This window comes from Perca fluviatilis, chromosome 1 (genome assembly GCF_010015445.1).
Source record: "Perca fluviatilis chromosome 1, GENO_Pfluv_1.0, whole genome shotgun sequence".
Classification (NCBI taxonomy): domain Eukaryota; kingdom Metazoa; phylum Chordata; class Actinopteri; order Perciformes; family Percidae; genus Perca; species Perca fluviatilis.
This window is the reverse complement of record NC_053112.1, coordinates 41,529,485-41,553,542: the sequence shown is the minus strand read 5'-3', so window position 1 is coordinate 41,553,542 and position 24,058 is coordinate 41,529,485. Positions and strand designations below refer to the sequence as shown.

General features: G+C 42.1%; 1 protein-coding gene across 1 annotated transcript; it reads right to left on the bottom strand.

Annotated features, from left to right (window-relative positions):
* Positions 1 to 662: 662 nt before the first annotated feature.
* On the bottom strand, positions 663 to 23,774 carry wu:fc21g02. The gene is made up of 14 exons (XM_039811325.1): positions 23,648 to 23,774; positions 19,676 to 19,721; positions 16,551 to 16,698; positions 16,408 to 16,465; positions 15,862 to 15,943; positions 13,598 to 13,713; positions 8,246 to 8,414; positions 6,432 to 6,562; positions 5,556 to 5,639; positions 5,389 to 5,418; positions 5,189 to 5,257; positions 4,877 to 5,032; positions 4,226 to 4,348; positions 663 to 2,931 (listed from the first exon to the last, which is right to left on the bottom strand). The coding sequence occupies exons 2-14, from the start codon at positions 19,719 to 19,721 to the stop codon at positions 2,821 to 2,823; spliced, it is 1,323 nt and encodes a 440-aa protein (XP_039667259.1). The 5' UTR covers positions 23,648 to 23,774; the 3' UTR covers positions 663 to 2,820.
* Between the last annotated feature and the right edge of the window lie 284 nt (positions 23,775 to 24,058).

The following is a 24,058-nucleotide window of genomic DNA, read 5'->3' as shown; positions in this document are numbered from 1 at the left end:
GGTGGACCTCTCTTTCAAAAACGTTGTGCTTTTACTGTGGATAACAGTTGTATGAGGATGTTCTACTTGTGTTTCATCGAATCAATCTAAACCTTTTCTTTTATCAGTTGGTACTGTTCAGTCTCTTAAAAAAAAAAGGAGCAGGATGCAGGCTGTAGCGAAGCCTAACCCTGAACAACCTGAGCACACTGTATCAGGCCCGGGTGCTTCAGAAGGCCCAGTCCGTCCTGTCTGAACCGAACCATCCTGTTTCTGATGTAATCAAGTTGCTTCCGTCCGGCCGCGGATACTGTCTGTCTACTTACACGACCAATAGGCTCAAAATTCGGTTATTCCAACTGTCATTTGTCTTTTAAACAAAGAAAGGTAGTTTAAAAATGTTACCTATTTATGACTTGTTGAATGTTATGCTCCATTGATTTTTTGTTCTTTATTGTTTCCCTGTATTTTTATGATTCTTACATTGCTTGTCTGGTGTGTGGTACTTGCCCCTCTGGGAAAATAAAGTTTCCTTAACCTTGCCAAGTACATATTATTGTTAGCTCGATCGATCGATCGATCGATCGATTGATCTATCGATCTATCTAGTGGAAGTCCACTGTAAAATCATTATAATGGTGAATTTTTTTGAAAAGTTGAAAATGAGTTGAAAATGAAAGAAATTTCATATTCATACGTAGTTTTATTATCACAAATAAGTAGTTGCACTTCCATAACCAGGGTGTATACTATATAATGTTAGGTATAAAATGAGAGGCAGGAAACCAAGGTTCATTGGCAGATCCAGAGGTGGACACAACTGGAGAGACCAACAGAAGTTTTAAAAGTCTCTCCAACTCCATCAACACCCACAACCATCAACTACATCTACACTTCGTAAATATAATTTGTAACATTTACATAAAACAATCAAAGAAAATAACATCGAACATTATCATCAGATCTAGGACACAAAGGTAAAAAAGCAACCTCGGCTTGCTGTTCAGAATATGTTCGTCCCAGTTTATTATGTGACTCTAAAAACCCAGTTGCCCAGACACCAGAGTACCCAGAGTGAGTCCCGCCACCCTAAGACCCTCTACATCTACATCTAGCCTGTGGAGATCAAGCTTCACTATATTTACGGACCTCCAGAAACACTTAAAGACTCTGTTACTATAAAGAAAGGCTTCTGTGATGCCACTTACAGTACAATGCATGTCTGTTGGTGGTTGTAAGGTGAACATTCAAAAGGTTTATGGCAGAAGTAATAGTTGTAACTGACAAACATGAAGTTCCTACACTGTCTGACCCAGAGTTTGTGAATGCTGCTACTTCCTGATCAGCTATAGTTGGGTGATAAACGGCAGGCACACAGGCTCTGATTGGTTTTTGCTGTAATGGTCAGGAGGCATGAGGTAGCATTCTTACAGTTAAGCTGTTAGCATTTACAATGAATGGAAGCATTACTATCAGATGATTCAGGCAATATCAATGTGACACACACACAGTACCACTGACCAATACAAACTCGACAAGTGTTGACCTATAAAGAGGCATAGAATCCAAAAATGAGGTAGCTATTGTTTTCACAATTCTGTTTCATACATCTCTCCTTAGGAAAATTATCTGATGTCATGATTTGAGAGTTCTGTTGGTACCTGGGCTCTTTAAAGGGACAGTTTAAATCAAAATACATATGTTTCCTCTAACCTGTAGTACTATTTATCAGTCTAAATAATTTAGGTGTGAGTTGCCCAGTGTTGGAGATATCGATCAAAGAGATGTCTGCCTTCTCTCCAAGATAATGGAACTACGGCCCTTGGCTTGTAGTACTCAAAGCGCGAAGTCATGACTTCTGAAAATGTTTCTTTCCAAAAGTCATGACCAGCAGTTTCATGTTGGAACTATTTTCTCTCTACCAAACTACACCCCATACTGCTAGCTCGCCTGAGCTAGCTAACACTACAGCTCAGCCGAGCAGGATGCCATTCATGGTTTTATCGAGCTGTCACGAGCCTCTCGTCCATGAGGACACTTTGGTGGGTGTAGTCCGGTAGAAAGAAAATAGTTCCTCCTTGAAAGTGACTTGTATAGTAAAGCGCTAGAAAAGCGCAACAGTATATCAATGCAGTCTGCTGACCATTGAACAGGCCCTGTGGGTGTGTTCAGACCGAGTGTGAAGCTAGTAACTGGACAGGGACAGGGCTGTTGAGTGGCTCACTCTGAGACATCTTACACACAGACCCAGTCAGTGCCCAGCTACAGACCTCTGCTCAGGTCCATGGCTGTATATAGTCACTCAGTACACAGGCTGCTTAAGTCTAATTCATTGTACAGAAGCACACCTCAAGGCAACTAATTTGTCAGTGAAGCATTTTTCATTTTGTGTATGTTAGTTGTTACTATCGAGTTATTTCCCCATGTGGACTGGTTTGTATTCCTGGCTAATCACTGAGAAACAGCAGGGCAGGAATCAGTGAAGACATCTTTACTGATTACTGAAACCACACAACTAAACCTTCGGTAAACTGAACCCAGCCCTGTGTTTAGGATGTACTTATGATGTTGATGTTACAATTCTATTCCACATGCTAACGCTTGAAGAAAACACCTCCTTTCATTGTCTCCTCACCTCTGGAAATTGGATCCCCAAAATAATTGACTCCTCCTGCCAAACCTCAGCTGTCTGAGCCAGTAGATTTTATACCATACATGTTTGCTGATTTAGCCTAATACCACATTACCACATTAAAGAATAGAATTTACTGTCCAAATCCTGTCCAATGTTTCCAGCTGCAGCAGGACTGCAGCAGGACGCTGCTCCACCAGTCAGCATCCCTACAAGAAGCTGCTAGAGTTTTTGCCTCCGTCGATGTTGAACTGGTAGGCACCATTAGAGGAGCTGAGGATGTCGGACCCCGGAGCTACCGGACAGGATGCTGCTCCAGCCTGGGGGGATGGGGTGGCGCATGTTCACTTTATTTCCACATTCATATGAATACATTTGACAATGCCTTTTTATTTTAGTTTTATATGTGACAGACTGGCTCAGGGAATGTGACAAAGAGGGAGTCCCAACACCATGTATTAAACTACAGAGTGTAGATCAGCAATGAAAGGCGTTTGTTATAGGTGCAGGGTGGATGTCAGCTGTAGCAAGGGAGAGAGATAACAACACATGGCCCAGCTTCATAGCCTTAGCACCCAGCTGACACCCCTCCGCTGTTAGCCACCTGCTTGTTGAGGTTGGCCAGGACAGCCTCCAAGACCGTGGAAGGGGCATTGCAGATTCCTGCTCTTGAATCAAAGACTGAACTCACATTTCACAGCCCTGAAACCAGCCCTCTCTGCAGAAATAATTTCAAACACGTGTCATTCTGAGTCAATGAGGAAAACGAGCTTTTGGAAAATGCTGACACATGAACTGAATGAAGTTCTTTCATGTAGGTAGCTCTACGTTTTTAGTTAGCATTTATAAACTGTGGCTCCAAGTTAGTTTCTGTTCTTACAAATGTTGACACTGTCTCTCTTGGAACATGGTCTCAGCTGGTTTTAGCTTCTAACCCAACCACCTGCCTCCTCCACCCCCTACCAGCTAAACGTCAAAGATGTCTGGTCATCTCTGGGACCTTGTCCCTACTAGCTGTATCCTACTACTACTGAATGTCTGAATTAACTATCAACCAGTCTCTAAAGTTACATTATTTTCAAAAGTACTAGAAAGAGTTGAGTCTAACAGTCTAACATGACATGAACTTAGTTTAGAGAGAGTAACAGAGTAGATGAAAACCTTGCGTCTACATTACCCACAATGCAACTAGCCCGCTGACAGTTTGGTCAGAGATTGGGCTGTGTTACCCCAGAAGCAGCTAATGTAGTCTCTGGTCCTCCTCCACGAGGACGAACTGGAGGAATGCAGAGTAAAGGCTGATTTATGCTTCAGGGAGGCTCCACGCAGAGCTTACTCCGTAGACTACGTAAATGGCCTGAGGTTTATACTTGCGCGCTGGTGTATGGGACAATCTCTTTAAGAGAATTGCAGGGCCGGAATGTCTGTGTGGAGTGTGTGTGTGTGTGTGTGTGAGGTAGAGTGAGTGATGATGATTATCTTCAGAGCGAGTAGTGACTCTAGAGTCGTAGTGAGAGACAAAGTGTCTCCCCTATGCTTTCTGACCACGGTGGGAAATCTGTAGCAGGAAAAGTTCAATTGTGTGTATGTGTGTGTGTGTGTGTGTGTATGTACCTGTGGTGTGGCAGTCAGCAGGGGGTCAGCCGGTGAGGAAAGCATACTCTCCATCTTGACGTCCTGATGATCAGGTTCAACGGTTGCTGCTGGAGGAGAGCTATGCATGACTGGAGCATAACCCTAAACACGCACGTACGCACACGCACACACACACACACACACACACACACACACACACACACACACACACACACACACACACACACAGGTCTTGATCACAGAGGTGGGAAAAGTGAGCATGAGGCAGGGGGGTTTCTCTGCATCACATCTAGCTGACATTGTCCCATGTTTTACTCCCGCCTCGTGTGTCTAGCACTGTGTTTAACTTACACAGCTCTCAGGCCTTTTCTTCCCAATTTCAACTAAATGTTCAAAAGGAACAGGGACACTCTGCGGCTCCTTCTGTAACACACTAATTGCTGTTTGAATATAATCATTACTCTTTTTCTCTAAAACAGCAACATGAATCAGCCTTTTAGACCTGAAGTAAATTAAAAATTGAATCGATGCAGAACGGCAGATCCAGCTAAATTCATCACAATTACTGAACTTCATTTGTGCACACATCCAACAGTAATGGTCCATTATCAGAGGAAAGGCTACAGCATGTTGTCAAAATGAGCAGCTTTGAGTTAAAGAGACCTGTACCATCGGCGCTACAGGTCCGGTGGGGTACTGGGCTGGTGGTGGACCGTTCCATTGTGGAGGCTGGTCAGGGGGGATCATAGCTCCACCAGCAGGAGGGTAGGCCGGGTTCTGGGGTGGGTAGGCTGGGTTCTGGGGTGGGTAGGCCGGGTTAAAACCCTGCAGACCAAGAAAATCAGGAGTTAGATTAGTTATTACGCTAAACACTAAAAAACAATCAGCGTTGAAGGAAAACTAAGAGCGTTCGGTTCCATGTTGTCAGAGCATGTTAGGCTTCGGTTAGTGATGAAAGCAGGCCTGGAGTGGGATACTAACTGGGGAGGGTGGGGGGCCGCTCCACTGTCCTGGGCCAGTGGGCTGAGGTGGGGGGTGCTCCTTAGGACCCTGAATAGGAGCACACATGGGCACAAGAAAAAAAATTGTCTCAGTTTAGCATAACACATGCTATGTGTGATGTAATAAATAAAAAGTAAAAAATATTTGTGTGTGTGTGTGTGTGTGTGTGTGTGTTGTACCATGCTGGGCTCAGTGCCATGGTAGTAAACCTGCCAACACAGAAACACAGTAAACACAGTGAGACATTGGTATAAACACACTGGGACATGCAGTCAGTTAAATGAAGACATGTTGGAGAAGTTAGATACACAGACAGCACAATCACATAACATCAGTATACTCTCACCACTCCTGGGGTCCCGGGGCTGCTGTAGGGAGGACACGGTCCAACAGGACCGCTGGGAGGAGGGTGGACTGTGTGTGGGGTGGCCTGGAGACACACAAAGAGAGATATTAATATATGTTGATTGTTGTGCTTTGGCAACAACGGTTGATAACCATTCTGTGACCAGTCCTAAACCCCAAGATGTTCCATTTACAACGATATTAAAAAGATCAGTCCTCACATTTCACAAGCTGGAACTATATATTGTTCTACATTCATATTATTATCATTCTGCTTGAGTTAGATGACTGAAACATCAGTCCTTACAAACGTGTTGTCTATAGAAACAAAATGGTACAAAATCTGCAAGGGCAAGTTCTTTTGTCCCACATTTGATGCTTCCGCCTGAATAGCCAATGGGGAATTGTTTGGAAGCTAAACTTGGGATTGACTTAAACAATTGAGTTGTGTATGAACTGTTTTTAGAAACAGACCGATAGATGTGTAACTGCAAATATTTGTACCTCATCTCTTCCCACAACCAAGAAACCAAGCTCAGCACATTGGTTGTATAAGATGAAGTAAAGTAGCCCAGGCTCGTGCCTTTACACTTTGACCGAAAGTCAAACTATGGAACATTTCCTGTAAGAAATGTTTGCTGACATTGCTTCCTTTATGTTATTTATGTAACACTGTCCAGTGTTTCCCACACATAGACTAATTTGTGGCGGTGCACCACACAATCAACACCGGCCACCACATAATTGCGTTTCGTTATTATTATCTTTTTTTAACGCTATTTAAAACAAGCAGCGTATTCGTTCAGCTGCATTTCCCACGCCACAAATAGCTTTCTAATCTGTGGGAAACACTGCTGTCTGTGCCTGCTGTTAGTACCTGTAGCGTTACAGTGGTGCCGGCTTGCTTCCTGAAAATCTTCTTCCGACAGCAGCAGCAGATCCCAGCGGGGATGCCCAGCAGTAAGAGCAGAGCCATGAGAGGGTTTCCCTGTGTGTACTCATGGCGGTCTAGAGGGGGGAAAGAGGGGGACGGAGGTGCTTAGCTTAGCCTGACTCTGTGTGTGTGTGTGTGTGTGTGTGTGTGTGTGTGTGTGTGTGTGTGTGTGTGTGTGTGTGTATGTATGTGTGTGTAGGGCTGGGCATCGTTCAAACTCTTTTTTCGATCCGGTGCCAATTTCGATACCTAAGTTTCAATACCGGTTCCTTAACGATACATTTCAACATCAACAAAAATACATTAAACACAAAACTTTTATTTTCCACCTTAATTGTTATCAAAATTAAAAAATTCTGGTAACACTACTCACTCAGAGTAACATTAATAAAACTGGTTGTGCTTTTGGATAGGGGTGCGGCAGTCAGATACTCAGGATTGGTATCAATCCGAACTTTAAAAATTAACAAAAAAACAGAAACCTTTTTGCCACAACATGAACATATTATAAATAATAAATAAATAAACAAATTACACTGTGTACAGGCTAATATTGAACTAACTAAAATGCAAAGGAATGTAAACAACACAAACCTTTAACAATAAACTTGGTGACTGCCCTGTTGTCACCATTGAACGAATGGAGAACTAACTTAAGTGCAAAGTAATGTAATTGAATTTCCTTGTTGCTGAAAGGTGCTGTAGAAATAAAGGTGCCTTGCCTTACAACATTTCGCCTCTACATTAATATCATCATCATCAACGCTGTCTGCATGAAGTTTTGAAAACTGTAACCACACTTGAAACCACTTTATTGGTATTGCTGTGACTCACTATAACTTCAAAAAAACTGCAGAGCCCACGTAGTTTACTCCGTCTGCACCTCTGCGTGTGTGTGTGTGTGTGAGTGTCGGTCGGAGCTTCGCTCTCTGTCAATATGCAGAGGACAGATAAGCTTGCGCTTACGCGCTCAGACGCGAAATATATCTCTGCGCCCAAGTAGCAGTGCTTCGGCTGTGCTTACACCCAATGTAGTGCCAAATCAATATCTGCCTAGGAAATCGTCTAGTCTTAATCTGCATTGCTATTTGTACTCGTTGTGAATATGCAGGTCACAAGAAGTAATTAGGTTTTGTTTTTGTTGTTGTTGGGTCACTTTTACTCACGACATGCTAACGGCAACAAAGCATTCCGTTCAATACGCTAAGCTACGCTAGCGGCAGGGCTGCCGGACTAAGGCAATGCATGCACTGAGACAAAAATGCGTTTGCCCACCTATATAAATATAGAGGAGACGGTGAATAACCCTATTTCAACAAACGGTGGCGTATTCCTTTCAACACAGCTAAAATGCTGAGAGCTAAAAAATGTAACATGTGTCTGTATTTCACTGGAAAGGATTCTAACAACAGGAAGTCCAACAGTCTGCCGCTAAAGACACAGAGGAGACTAGCTGACCTTTGAGACAGCAAGGACACTGTTAGAGAAACTCTGAAACTCAGAAATACTGATGTGACGCAATGCTGCGTTCAAGTGCACCTCGTAAACTCATGGTGCATTCAGGTGCACCTGGAGAAAGTTCCCTTCTGCCAACTAGTGGTTCTTCTTTTTTGTTGTTTTTGACTGCTGGAATAAATTATCGTTGTTATATTATGGCTTCGGGCAGCGTTAAGGCACCGGCACCATTTTTAAATGGTTTTAGCACCAGTATTGAAAAAAACAACAACAAACAATAGCCAACCCTAAGAGGGACCCACCTGTCAGGTCCATCCTGGTAATAGACACCACCCGGTTCCTGCGGTCTCTTAGGATGTAATGGCCCACATCGCTGGTGTTAACATTCCTGATCTCGATGTTCATGGAGTGGGTCTCAACCCGGTCCCAATAATCCGGAAGATCCTGGGACACCCGAGCACCATCACGCACCTGAGGGAGACAAACTCCTGTCAGAGCATCACTCTGGAATCACAGGCAATTTTATACTAGCTTTTAAAATATATTTTTAGTTTTTTTTTTAATCACATTAATCGCACGCATTTATTAATTTATTTTCACTTGGCTTCGCGTCATGCCTAACGGGCTACTATTTTGACCCTTTGCCGCACTTTGCCATACTTCCTTGTAACACATCCTGCTGCTGCAGGAATAGCAACACGGATTTCGGTGCCTCATTCCGGTGCCACTGATATGCCTGCACTTCTCTCTGATGCTCTGAAACACACGTTACAGGCAACAGAAACATCGCTGCACGCGATGCTAGTTAACACTACACTCGACAGCAACTAATGTTAGCCTACCGCTAGCTAGTAGCTGGATTAAACACGGTTACAATGCTGACAGCTAACGCTAAACGGTGTAGTTTGTCTGTATTTCACTGTAGAGGATTCCGACACTGGGATGTAACAATCTGCAGCTGCCGTTGTCAGAAAAACACAGACGGTGCGTTCGAGGAAACTGGTAACCTACAGCCTCGTGGTGCATTCAAAGTTATTGTTAAATGCCCTTTTCCCATCTGGTGGTTGTTTTTGTCGTTCAACAGCTATTTACTAGTGAAATAAGTTATTGTTATAGTTATTACATTATTATTAAATCATTTAATTTTGACCATATGGCCTTAGCAATAAACAAGCCGTTCTTTAAAGTCGCCAACTGTTGTTTAGTACCCTTCTTTTTTTTTACTTTCTTAAAAAGTATCGGTTCAGGCACCGTTAAAGGGGTGATAGAATGCAAAACTGATTTTACCTTGTCATAGCTGAATAATGACATTGACACCTCTTTTCTCTGCAAATCTCACTATTTGAAACTGCCTCTGAAAACGGGCGAATCTCAACGAGCCTCATAGTTGACGTCTACTATTGCGGCTCCTCCTCATTTGGCTCTAGTCTCTCTTTGTCACGCCCCAACATTTGCATAGGCTACACAACTGACCTGAGATCAGTTAGTCTTCTGAATCTAGGTCGTGCAGATCTCAGAAATTGTATACATTGTTCATATGCTATTTTACCATTAAATTCACTTCTGAGACTTTTTTATGCGACAAATCAACTATGTAGAGGTCAAATATGGGTCGTTTTATGAAAATTGATGTCTAATTGCAAATTTTGTCCGACTGTGTGTCGGAGTTCAGAGGCTGGTGCTGCCTGTGTAGCTGCCTCGCCGCCTGGCCTGCCTTCCTTCACAGACCCCGGCCTGCTGTGAGGTAGATGGAGCTCAGTCACGGCTGGCAACCTACAGCACTCCGCGCAAAGTCAGCGTTTTGGGCTACGAAACGGCGCTGCTCTGACAGAGCTCCAGGGCCTCCAACTCCCTTCTTCCTGCTAGCTAAATGCCCGGTGTATGTGAGTGAAAGCGCAGTCAGCGAGCTTGTTACGCCAGCATTCTCTTACCACAGGTTCCAGTTACTCTTTTAATGTGTGTAATTATAATGTGTTGAGTTATTTAAACAAACGATTGGGGAAATAAACGCCGCTTGTCCGTGAGTCTCATTGATAGAGCCTGCGGCTGGATGGAGCTCTATCAATGAGAGCTAGCTAGCTTCCTCTTAGAATTCCTCTGGAATTCACAAAAATTCATTAACTTGAAATCGGACACCGTTGTTAAGTTTATAAGACATATAGTTAGATGTTGTGTAAGTGGCGTGACGAAATTCAAACTGTAAATATACTCGAATTAAGGCGAAAAGGAGGCTAACTATCCGTGGTTTGTAGCTAGGATTGAAGGGACAGTCACAGCTAACGAAATAGCTAGCTAGTCTTCACAAATATTAACTTGAAATCGGACATCGTTGTTAGGTTTATAAGACATATAGTTAGATGTTGTGTAAGTGGCGTGACGAAATTCACACTCGAATTAAGGCGAAAAGGAAGCTAACGATCCGTGGTTTGTAGCTACACATAGCTAGGATTGAAGGGACAGACGCAGCTAACGAAACACTTTGTCTTCACAAATATTAATTAACTTGAAATTGGACACAGTTGTTAGCTTTATAAGACCTTTAGTTAGATTTTGTATAAGTGGCGTGACATGTGTGTAACATGTGGTAAGAGATTGCTGGTGTAACAAGCTCGCTGACGGCGCTCTCAATCTCACACAACGGGCCATTTAGCTAGCAGGAAGAGGGGAGTTGAAGGCCCTGGAGCTCTGTCAGGGCAGCGGTGTTGGTAGTCCCTGCTGTGGGCTGCGAGCCGTGACCGAGCTCCAAGTACCTCATAGCAGGCCGGGGTCTGTGAAAGAAGGCAGGCCGGGCGGCGAGGCAGTACCGGCGGGCGGCGAGGCAGCACCAGCGGCTGAACTCCGACACACAGTCTTACCAAATTTGCAATTAGCCATCAATTTTCGTAAAACGGCTCATATTTGAGCTTTATATAGTTGATTTCTCGCTTAAAAAAGTCTCAGAAGTGAATTTAATAACGAAATAGCCCGACAAACAATGTATAACTTTGCAGTGTCTGAAATATGAGGCCTGCTGCCGAGTCTCCCATATGTTTCTATGTAGTTTGCTCAAACCAATCAGCGCGTAGCTCATTCGGAATATTCATTAGCATACCATATTTGGAAGAAAAGCTCTTGTTCCAAATAGAGCCATATTCACAGGGTAGTTAAGGGCCTAATAAAATAGCATTCGAGCAATTTTCAGCCCAACCAATGTTACATACCCCATTAGGAGACCTTAAGGAACAGTGTAAAATACCCTATATAATCATTCTATCACCCCTTTAAGGCACCGGTACCGTTTTAAAAGTACCACTTTAGCATCGGTATACAAACCAAACAATGCCCAACCCTTATATTGACTCTAGATTCAAATGTGTGACTAGATTCACACATTTTTCTTTTGTTTACAGTAAATGAATAAATAATAAACAAATACAAATCTTAAAATCAAGTTCATAAAGTCACTTTCTTTGCATTCATTTGATTCCCAATCAAGATACACTGGTAAGAATTGCTTTCCATTGTTAATATGTACTTAAAAACAGTTCTGAAATGCAAAATAATAGATTTTTAATCATGTGATAAAACATATTAATTAACTATAGAAATTCAACGATTATCGCGATTAAATTTTTTTTATCGTTTGACAGCCCTAATATATATTAAAACAAATAGCATCCATGAGGCATCCAACAACTACAGCCACCTGAAAAGCTTTAAAGAAGTAATTTATGTTTGGGAAATTATTATTCCTTAAGGTCAGCTAACGCACCACATACAACCACAATGGATAATTACTTATTGAACAAATGCTTTTTCATTTGGGTTTCCTCCTCAGAGGTGAGTGTGCGAGGTAATAGGGGAAGGACGCCAAAGCAGACAATCGAGGCAGACAGGGACAGTTCAAAGATTTATTGCCAAAGTTAAGGTATACCTTAACTATTGGCTTACAGGCAGCTAAAAGAGGGGTGGGGTGCATAGGGGCTGAATGTGGTCAGGAGGGGTATCAGTTCCTAAACAACAAGGCTACCCAACACAGCTGCCATCTCTCCCTCTCTTTGGCTCAGAGACTCAACCACACACTGACTAACCTCATAACACCGGGCACCCATTCATATGTTTTTTTTCTAAGATGCAATGAATGTTCTTTTGCGTTTTTAACTCGTGTTTATATTGACAGCCATCTCCTGTATGAAGTAAAGAAGGCTCTGTGCGTTTTTTAAACTACGGGTCACGTTTTTTAAACTAATGTATTTCAATGGGAAGCATCTTACGTGATCACAGCACGAATCTTTCTGCCAGTCGGGTTGCAGCAGAGAAGCTGTATACAGCTTTGATATTATTAGATATAGAGCGAGGCAGTTGTTATAACGAATACAACAACGACATGGTGATCAAAGTTCTTTTCAACTTTCCCTTAAGGTACTGGTCGACTATCGTTCTCATGCCGTTATTTAGCCTTAGATGGAGTTTACCACCCACTTTGGGCAAATCAAAGTGCTTAGCATAAATAAAAAAAATTTCATTATTGGTGTTTTTATTGTATAAAATTCTCACATACAACGTGCAGCAATTTGTTTTATTTTTTTATGTGCAGAATTTTTTCACTTCCGGAGTCTTCAGCTAATTTTTTAAAATGTTATTACAGTGCATACGGTTATTACTTACTGGAACAAAACTGAGCAACGTGTGGTTGCTGGTGACAAAACCACTGTTATATACGGCTACTACCACAGCCCGTAAGGTGGTGTTGAATAGCTAATAGACGAAGGATTGCATTACAGAGTTTTTACGTTGCTATGGACGCAGGATTCCAACCGTAGAGACGGAACGGACTATTTTCTCTAGTGGAAGCAATTCAATCGTATTTAAATCAATAAACTCCCATTTAAATCAATATTTTGTCTCTGGAGGAGAACTATCAATCATCCGCTGGAAGAAGATTTGCGTCAGGGTCTTGATCGTCGTTGTTGTATTCGCTGTAACAACCGCCTCGCTCCACATTATCCCTTTACGCACATTGAAGCGATACTGGTGTTAAAGACCCACTGATTGCTGTCCGATTCTGTGAATGAATGCCCGCATTGCATTGTGGGACATCAGCTTTGAATGCGCCAGCTCGGCTCATATTGTAGCCTACTGTTCTGTCTTATTCACTTTAATATTTCACCGGTAATAAGACCGAAATGCAAAAAATTGCATACCATGATAACATTTAAATAAATGTTGATAGATGTAGCGTTATAGTTTTAAAAATATCAATAAACAACACAGCAATCCAGCTTCCCTGGAAATAGACCGAAACAATAACATTAAAAGAAATACATATAAACCGCGATAAGATCTGGTGAATAAATGTTGATTAAAACAGCAGTTATTGGGCTAAAAATACCAATAATATAAACGCTGTATACAGCTTCTCTGCTGCAGCCGACTGGCAGAAAGAATTGTGTTGTGATCATTGAAACATTAGTTTAAAAAACGTGACCCCAACACGTAAATCTTCATAATATCGTGATGGTATCACGATCTAATAGATTTATTTTCGTGATGCCATCACAAACTGACGTGAGACTGGGTTGTACCTCTGCACCTTTAACAATGCATCCATCCACCTCCCTGCTCGTTTTTATCCATCCATCTACCCATCCATCCACCCATCCCCCCCTCCTCACCAGCGTGACGTTGGCAGCCTCCCCAGAGAAGGAGAGGACAGCGTCGGCCAGGTCGATGCCCTCCAGTGAGATGTCCAGACTCTCTCCTGCTATACGCTTCACATAGTTGCGTCTGGCTGGAAGACAGAGCACGAGAGTTAGATTTGTCCCTATGGAGGAAATATTTATTCATAATTCAAATTGTAAGTCCAAAGAGAAATTGAAAGTACAAAGAGAAAACAAAGCGAGATTAAATTAAAAATATTATTATTATTTTTTTTATTTTCCATTTGGTTTTGGCTTTTGAATTTAATATTTGGCTTTTGAATTTCAATTTATCATTGTCTTTTAATTTTCATTTGATATTTGGCTTTTGAATTTCAATTTAACATTGGATTTTCATTTGGATTTAATATTTGGCTTTTGAATTTCCATTTATCTGCTCCGTGCGCGCTCCGTCTCTGTCTCCACGCGGGTTCTCCGCATCCATCGCAGCCTGGATCATTTCTCGTGCGCCCTGCTTTATTTCCGCATCCAAGTAATGGTCTTTATAACGCGGATCAAGTACAGTCGCGATGAAGTGCAGAGGATCCGAATAGATCTCACTGAAACGTGTGCTGACAGACTCTAAGAGCGTACTTTTCATTGTTTTCACTCCGTGGTCCGTCTCAACCTCTTTGCTTAGGAGACGCTTTGCAGGTGGAACGGATCGGGTACTGACACACGTGCAGGTCGCGGTTTCTGTTTGCGTCATCACAACATTTTGGCCATATTGTTTCGGTGATAAAAGTATTTCGGCCGAAAAATTTTTCGGTGGCCGAATATTCGGAGCATCCTTAATTCTGCTTTAAGTGAGAATTCCCTGGTGGGAAGAACTACCTCTGCATTCATTACATTGTATATATTCCTGTGTTGGTACGCAAGGTCTGGTTTCTAAATTATATTCTCTGTTGATAAAGGCAACAAATAAACCTATGGCAATTGACAATACATGGAAAACAGACTTATCGTTAATCCATTCTGATATAAATTGGCTCAGAGTCTGGTCCAACATTTTCTTTTCTTCAAGAAACTCAAATCATCAGATTATATATTATAATTTTGTCTGGAGAACTTATGTACATCCAGTAAACTATTTTGGATGACAGCCAGACAATCCCTTAACTGCACATTTTGCTCCCAGGGAATCCCGAGCACTTTTTGACATATGATTTGGGAATGTCCACAGGTGTTTTAATTTTGGAAATGTGTTTCATCATGTCTGTCAGTAATCTTAGAATGCACTGTACCGTTTACTCCACTGGTTTTGCTTTTGAATGATGACTTTTTATTAAGGTTTTCTTTTTCAACAACCAGTGTGGCCAATAAGTCTCTTTTTTTTTTTGGACAGTATCTACACAGAACAGTTGGTTGCAAGATTAAACAATGCAAAACAAAAGAACTTGATTGTTGTAGTTGATGCCGCAGAAAGTGTAAAAACATTACTTTAACGTGCTGTCTGCAAGTCCTGTGGGTTGGAGGGGTGTTGTGGTTGTTTGTATGTTATAAAATTAATAAAAATTTGATAAAAAAAAAAAGAAGCAATTAAAAGCACCCAATGGCTGACATCACTGAGTCATTTCATGGACTTTATGACTCTTCTTTGCTACTGTTTTGCTACAATTTAATCTCTACCATTGTCCGGTAAGTGTGACTTTTGGTCACAGCGGCTGGTGTTTAGAAAATGTTCGATAAACTGCAAACCTGACATTACCCAGACACTACCCAGCAGAGCTGTATGTCAGAACACAAATTTCCAAATCAGTTGGACCGGACACCGAACAGTGTTTACCCGGTGTAATCTCCAATGGTGCCCAAAGTGTGAGGATTCATGGCGAACGAGCAAGCGTGTTGATGACAATTTATGTGGCTCATGCGAAATCAGAAGAAGACAAACATCTAAGAGGTGAAGAAGAGAAGGGTGATTTACGTGAAGACGGCAACTAAAATGTCTAACTAGAGAAACGAGATTCAGGAACTTCTGTTGGTAAGGGGCGACGCCGAAATCTACAGACAAATTTAATGAATGTCCGCTCGCCTAAACCAAGTGGAGGATTTCCAGTGAGTGAGAAGGCGTCTGACCCGGATATCTCCTGTTGGGTGCTACATGTGTGAAAGGGAAACTCCGGACAATGTCGGGACCTGATACCTCATTGTTCATATGAGAAAACTGCTCTACACTCACTTAAAGCTATGTTCTCAAAGTAATTAGCAACCATGGCTAATACAAGCCTTGGCTAACTCACGTGTGACGGCCACTTTGACAGTGGAAATCTCTTTGTTCCAATAGTCTTTCTGGATGTATGTCCCCTGGTCCTCATAGGTCACCTGAGACAAACATACAGACCACATTAAAACACTCTACAACCTACAACCACTGGCACACTATGAGCAGGTGTTTCTTTCCACCACTGATCACACAAAAGTAACACCGCTGAATGAGTCTGGACACTTGAGGCAATTTCACTTAACACACAACTCCCAAGCACCACTGCTGCCCTAAGATAAGATAAGATTATATAAGATAAGCCTCTAGAAGAAGTTTTAGAGTGGAAATTGAGTTGTGGCAGCAGCACAAAGACAGAAATGAGTACAGATAATAGGGAAGTCAAAAAGTGAATAATAATAATAAGAGGTAAATACCACTAGAATAAGAATAAAACAAAAATAGAAACGATACAAGAGCTATTAAAGACAAAGTTACGAGGTAAAGTGACAACAATGAATTAATTGTATCAACAGAAAGTCTTAACTTTAGATTTATTAGTTTAATTAATTCAGACTTTGGTTACCTTGTCGATGTACCAGCGTCTGTCGGTGCCGGTGCCAGACACTCTGCCTTTGGACATTCTGCGGAGGACACAACAACAGTCACATGGACAGAAGCAACAATGGAAGAAGCGGGCAGAACACGGCCCTCCCTACAGTCTCTGACCTCAGTCTACCCCTCTCCCAGTAGGTGAAGGTCTTTCCAGGTTCATCAGCGGGGATGAAGTCCAGCGTTTCCACACTCTTGGGCAGGTAGATCTTCAGCTGGCGACCATGGGCCAAACGCTCATGGAGGTCTACGACAGTATAGGACTCTGAAACATAGGGAGAGAAAATGAGGCCGAATACAAACATCATTTTTTTAATATTTGGGGCAAAATAAAGAAAACTTCCTGTTCAAGAGTGGTGGTATGCATTTAGTTTATGCTTCATAATTAAGACACAAAAATGGCAATGTACAATGTAATCTTTTCAAATGGCTAAGAGATGTTAAAGCTACAATGTGCCAATCTGTCAAAACGGTCTTTGTAAATTATTGTAGTGTGGTCTAGACCTACTGTATAAAGTGTCTTTAGATAACTCTTGTTATGATTTGATACTATGAATAGTTTATACAAGTATTTGAGAATTCTGGTTAAAGTCTTTTTTGATTCTCCCACTGCGGGTGCCAGTGTTACCTTGCAGGGCAGCTGGATTCTCTATATCATATGAAGACCCATCCTGTCAGGCTTCAAGTAATGTGTTTGTGTGTGAACAGCAGAGGAGCGAACCCAAATGCTCCGGCATGGAGGGAAAAGGAGCGCTACTCATCTGTATGTACCGCCTGCACTGGAGTGACACCAGCGGTTGAAGATCAGAAAGGTTTCCCTTTACCTTCATTGTGTTTTGCTGCTGTGGTGGTTCACTTTTACACTGTGATCTGTGATCTGTATGCTTCTCTCTCTTTGTCTTTTGAACCGGTTTTTGCTGCTGAGCCATCCTGGATATCCTTCAAACGGAGCAGCTTCCACTTTCATCAATCAAACTGGCTACATCGGCTTGGCTGGCATGCAGCGGTGTGTGTGTTGCGTTGGCGGTCGCTTCTTTGTTGCTGCTGGTAGCTTTTCGCTTCAGCAGCTCGACGCAGTTTATTTTGTCCTATTCTTCATAACAGCGGCTGATTAACCAATTTAAATTTAAACCTACACTAGTTCACTCAAGCACTCTCTCCTAATCCCACAGTTGTTTACACGCTCTAGCTCTGTTAGCTACTTTAGACATACATACAGTGTATTTTGCATTCGACTGCGTGCACTGAATCGTGAGCAACATTAAGAATGCACCAACAGGTCTGTGTGAAGGGTGGAGTAGGGGCAGGTACTGTATGTGAAAGGTATTTTATCTGATAAAACAGCTGGTGGTATGCTATAAAATTATTAAAACATTTAGATGTATTCATGTGGCAGGAGATACTCCATCATATTGGAATCGTTTGGAATCATTTAGAGAATTTCATTTCAAATCCGATCATCGCTTCCCAATTTAACATGTGCAAGTTTTTTGCAGCCTTGGAGCACAGTAAGCAGCGCTCTTGTCATGGACTCAGACTCAGGACACAGAATACCATCCAAACAACTTTAATGGAGGTCTTGGAACGAGTACAAAAAACACAGAAAAACTCTCGACACTTCAAGTCAAAACAGTTCCAAAAAACTTCATGCACAAAGGCCAGGAAACAACCTTAACTTCACAGGAGATAAACAAAGGAAGGAACCTGGCACAGCAGCAAAAAAAATTAGAGAGTCCATATGACATGTAGAGTCCTGTAATGATGAGACCAGACAACAACTGAGCCATGGAGAGGGTTCTTGTAGATGAGATAACGAGTTCAAACAGGCAACAGGTGAGGAGTGCTAATAGGCTGGGGATAGTGAACGATGATACTGATTGAGAGGAGACTGTGTAGTGGGCGTGGCTGAGGGAGAGCCCAGTGCCGGTGTGACAGCTCTATTGTGGCTTTATTTTACATTGAAAAAGCCCTGTAAAACAGCAAACCACCACTGAATCAAAATAAAACTTTCCTCTGATTTGTGAAAATAGGCACGTGACCCATTTCAACTCCACCCCTTAAAGATTTGGAATCGAGAATCGCTAAGAACCGGAATCGAAAGAAAGAATCGGAATTGGAATCAGAATTGTTAAAGTCCAAACGATATTCAACACACAAAAGAAATGGATGCACGAGATAAAGCTGTTTTCACACATACAGTTCCTCCCCTACATTGCAGCATAACGTATGCGGAGCGGCTGTTCCAATACTACACTTCCACTATGATCAATGAAACTGGCGACAGCGGGCACGAGAGCCGTGCGTAGTGGGGCATATGCTCCGCCGAGATCCGCTCTAAAAACGTAACAATAGGACAGTCTTCTATTTATATTTTTTATGCGAGGTATTTTACAAAGAAATGGATCACCAAGTGTCATTGTTTCTTTTCAATTAAACTACCGATATACAGGAAACGACTTAATGACTGTCAATGAGCGTATTGGCAGTTTCGTTTTGAGAGTTTCTGTTTTTATTTCTAGTTTCCCTTCCCCTGTGTCCTCTGATAACAGCTGACAGTAGATTGATGTATCACAGCACTGTGCCGGCTCCAAAAAACTGAAGAAACAACAACAATCCCAAAGCAAAAGCTCTCCATCTCGCCTGTGACTCACACAATCCTACGCTGTGTGTGCGCAGCTGTTAAAACGTACATTCCGCGGCACATACTCTCCGCTAATACACGTTCAATGTCGCCAAAGTGACGCAACCTTGCCCCTATTTTCTACTGTTGCTCAATAGTTATGTGATGTGTAAATCAATGTTGTTTTTATTTATTCAGCAACAACACCACCCAGCTCTGGAAAAACATCCTAGTGGAAACACTTTAATATATTTTTTACTTTTAAAGATGTGATTTCTTTCAACATTATATCACAGCTTTGTGTCTTCAATTCCAGCAGATATATCAAAATAGTGCTTCACACTCATTCAGTTCAACAGCCACCCAGAAGGGTTCAAAGAAGGAAAACGTCCATTAAATCATAGAGGAAGTAATTGTGGACTGTGCAAAGAATGCAAATTAATTAAATTGTTTCATTCTGACAGTGTACCTGTCTAGAAAAACCAGCCATCTTGGCATTTACTTGTCAAACTGGCTGAGTGTGTACCTACATTAAGTCTAGATCACATCGCATACAGGCTACAATAAACAGAATAGAATGTGTCCAGTAGAACGGACAGACAGAGAGCTTTCAGAGACTCACCCACAGGGAGGGCAGCAGCCAGCAGCAGCACAACGCTCCACATCATCTGCAAGCCCACACACACATTATTATTATTATTATCATATCAATATTATTATTTACACATATCACAGCATTAAATTGTTTGCCCTGTAAAATCACATGAACAAAGCAGATTCAGAAGAGCTTTGAATGTTTCATCCCTAGATGTATTCACAAATAAAAGAGTTATGAAGCAACCGTTCCATTCACAACATTCCTTTATGTCCATAAGGGAATAAACCAGAGGTGTAGCTCATTTACACAGTCTAAAGTTTTTGCAGTTTGATTACAAACTGCTACTTCAGCATTCGACTGCCAAATAAACTTGGGAGCAGGAAAAATGTTTTTTAGTTGACTTCAAAAACAAATGTTTTATAATGTGCATACTAAGAGTATAGTTATTTTTGTCACTTTTCCAGCGTGAACATATTATATAGTTAAAAGTTGCTGTGGATTAGTGTAGCCTGGTATTTACTATCTTTTTCACACTGTATTCTGACATCACATATGCGTTTCCTCCAGTGCAGTAGGTCTGTTTTCTGTGATGTAAATATGATCTGAATTCAAACTGATGAACTAATGGTGCGTTCTTTTTGTCCACCGAAGTCGTTTTACGAGTCGTTTTCCGGAGTTACGACCTGGAAGTTGCAAAAAGTACGCCCCCGAGGTCGTATTTACGACTCGTCAAGTCGTCTGAACTCAGAGGACCCCGAGCTCACTTTCAAAGATGGCTATGTCGTGCATCACACGTAGTAAACATTGTGGTTATCTACAATTTTAAGCACTTTTGTCTTTGTTGTAACCAAATGAAGAAGTCGTACACATAGCGCTGTATACTGCTACCTATAGGCATGTCGCTACAGTCTTATTAGGAGTTAAACATAGCGCTGTATACTGCTACCTATAGGCATGTCTCTACAGTCTTATTAGGAGTTAAACATAGCGCTGTATACTGCTACCTATAGGCATGTCTCTACAGTCTTATTAGGAGTTAAACATAGCGCTGTATACTGCTACCTATAGGCATGTCTCTACAGTCTTATTAGGAGTTAAATACCGCCTGATTAGTTATTTTGTAGCTTGTGCAGCTGAAGTTGGCTAGAGACGCTCGGTTGCTATATGACAACAATGGCTTTAAGCCGAGTCTTGAGCAGAAAGCAGACCAGTAGCCTAACGTTAACGTTAATCAAAACGTAATTTTCATGTATCAAACTGTGAAATATATGTGTGTAATATGTCAATAACTGGGTGAATAGAATCCTAAATGTTACTAAAAATGTTACAAAAATCCATCTTTTCTCCGACTCGTAGTATTGGGTGACAAAAAGAATGCAACAACCTGCAGTTATTTGTTTTTCGACACGGATGTGACGTCACGCTCGAGCTACTAATCGCGATTACAAGACAAAAAGAACGCACCATAACTACCAACCACTCACTATAATCCCCCTAAAATTTTTGGTTTATCTTACTGGCGCAAATGGCACACTTATCAGTAGTAATGTAGAGCTGTGTGTGCAGTCAGACTGCAGCTGTCTCTGCTGCCTTTCTATTTCGAGGAGGCCTGGCTCTTAAATTAGCACAACTGCACCTAAATTATTCCTAAACTATGCTGCTCTGTGTACAACTGTTTCATCTGATAAAGATAAAGGACAAGCTCACGTCTGAGATGAAGTCAAATACAAAATGAACAACGGGCTAGAAGAAATGGTGATCACATGTGCATTTATAATGCATAAACTAAAATTAAACTAACAAATCAGAGCAACTGTTAACTCTGTCTCTGAGGACAACTATCTGCTGTCAATGTCTCAAAGGATTTCTGGTTTTAAAGTCTCAGTAGTTGTAACGCTTAGGTAATGATCACCGGGTCAATTCAACATCCTGACATTTTATAAAATGCTGAAACAGCGGCGGCAACTAAACTTAGCACAAAAAGTAAGCAAATTTGTGTTTGGTAGATTATTTCTCTGTGGTAATAATGCTTTTTGGTAATACATCTTATACCGTTGGAAAGCCTTTTTAGTTCCCTTACAAATGATGCCCCATTTGTAAGGAACATGCATTTGTGGGATGAGCAGCAGCGCTGAGTATGTGGGTATTGATCAATTCTGCTAAAAGTTTTGATGACCATCGTAAACGTAAAGTACCACGAAAAGACCGGAAGGTGCGTCAGAATACAAATATGTAAAATGATACAGTCTATGGTGGTGGTATAGTCATATGCAAATCCCCTGGCGGTACATGCCGCTCACTACACCGATACCAGCATATGCCACTGTGGTACTGTAATACATCCATGGAATAAGACACTACGGTAGCGAAGCCAACAATAGCCATGTTAGCTCATGTTAGCGCTAATACTTTGGTTACATCTGCAAGGATATATGAAATTACTTAACTGTTTGTCACTGACCTTTGCCTAACGTTAAACAGTGAGCTGGTGGAACACAACCAGCACAGGTCGGTGTAGTGAGCGGCCTGTACCGCCAGGTAGGGGTGCATGATATATTCATGTGTCACAATAAGTGTCACAATAAGTATGCAATATTTTGTTTATATTGTGGAGCGCTGCATCCCGTCCGTTGGCTGTGTGGCTTAGTTGTGCTTGATTTAGAGCCCACTTGAAACGCTGTAATGATCATGTTTCATTGGACAATTACCGTGCCACTCACGTTAGTGCACATCAACGCACGGGTCCACTACGTTACAAACCCTATGGGGAGCGTGTGTGCATATTTCGACAGAGTGGCAGTGTAAGTGAAGAAATAGATAGAGACAACTAAACGGAACGAATCAGAGAAGTGAAAGAAAAGTAGTGTCCTGTTCTCTTTATTTACTGTTTTTATACTGTACAACCAGTAAAACATGTCCTGTTCTGTAGACATGGTCCTTATTTATTTATTCATGTTGGACCAGTCCAACATGACTGTCAGTTGAAATAAACCTTGTGCTGTAAGAAATCATATCGCAATATCGCAATATTCATAATCGCATTTTGTCAATATCGTGCAACCCAACCGCCAGGGGATGGGTTTATGCCGGCATATGCCATCAGCCACTGGCAAATGCTGCTGTAGAGAGCGGCATGTGCCAGCAGGGGATTGGCATATGCCTATGTACCACAGTGGTCGACCATCAGCCACTCTTCGATCTCGGCTTCACTCCTTCTCGGCTTCACTCCTTCTCGGTCCCTGTGTTAGAACGAGCTTCCCTTACCGTCGATATTTTCGACAGTACCTGAAAGCCTCACAGGGAGAGGGCCTGGCAGTATGTGAGATCAACATGAGATAACAACAAAGGATGGAGGCTTCCGGCAGCCTCTGGTCCCGCGACCCGCCTCTTACTGTTGGATCTTAAATGTCTAACTGTAGAAAGGTGTGGCTCGGCCGTGCTCCGTTTACTGCGAAGGCAGGGGCGTGGCAGAAAAACACTGCATCAGAAGTCAGACGACCCCCATTTGCGAACCTTGTCAAGTTCTCCCACCGAGCGCGCGCTGGCGTGGGGGAGAACAAGCTTCATGTGCCTTTAAAACGAGCTCACTCATGCCGAAACTTTGGAGCCATGTTGTTTTAATGAGAAGCAGAGGGGCAGCCTGACGGCAGACACACAGGCACACAGGATGGCAGGGCGGCGTCTCATCCGTTCCATAACAACTAACCCTATCACACAACATTACAACATGTGGAAAAATACGCTAAAATACTTGTTTCCGATCTATTCCACGAATATTCCATAGTGGAGTAATTCGCTTAATTCTCTCTTTTGCCAAAAGTTTTGGCAAAAAGAGAGAATTAATTACTCCACAGAGATTGGAGCGAAATATGCATTTGTCTGAATATAAGTCACGCCATTAATTACAGTGGACGTTTAGGAAACACGAATTCAGTGTGTTGTAGTCACCCCCACCCTACTTCATTATGGGACTGCAGCCTGGAGTCCGTCTCTTACCTTCCAGTGTTGGTCCGTCTGTCCGGCCGCGGTTTTGGCTCAGAATCAGGGGCTCCCTGCCGCAGTTGCCGGTTGGACTGGAGAGGAGATGGTTGGGGAGTGGCCAAGGCGTGCTGCCTTCAGGGTACTGTCGGAAATATCACAAAAGTGCAAGGAGGTAAATCCCGTCGCCTACTGGTGTGATATAACCTGAATCACTTCGACAACATTGTTATAATCTATTTATTTAAACATCTTATTCTTAAAATTAACTACAACATGGCCCTTTGCAACAGGAATTCCTGAGAATACGGGTGCTGAGAATGCGGAGCCCCCTGGGATCCCCTGATTATATCACGATGTAGTCTGCCTGTTACAAACACCTTCATCAGGGACATTAGTGATTTATACTGCATTTATTGCTTATTTACT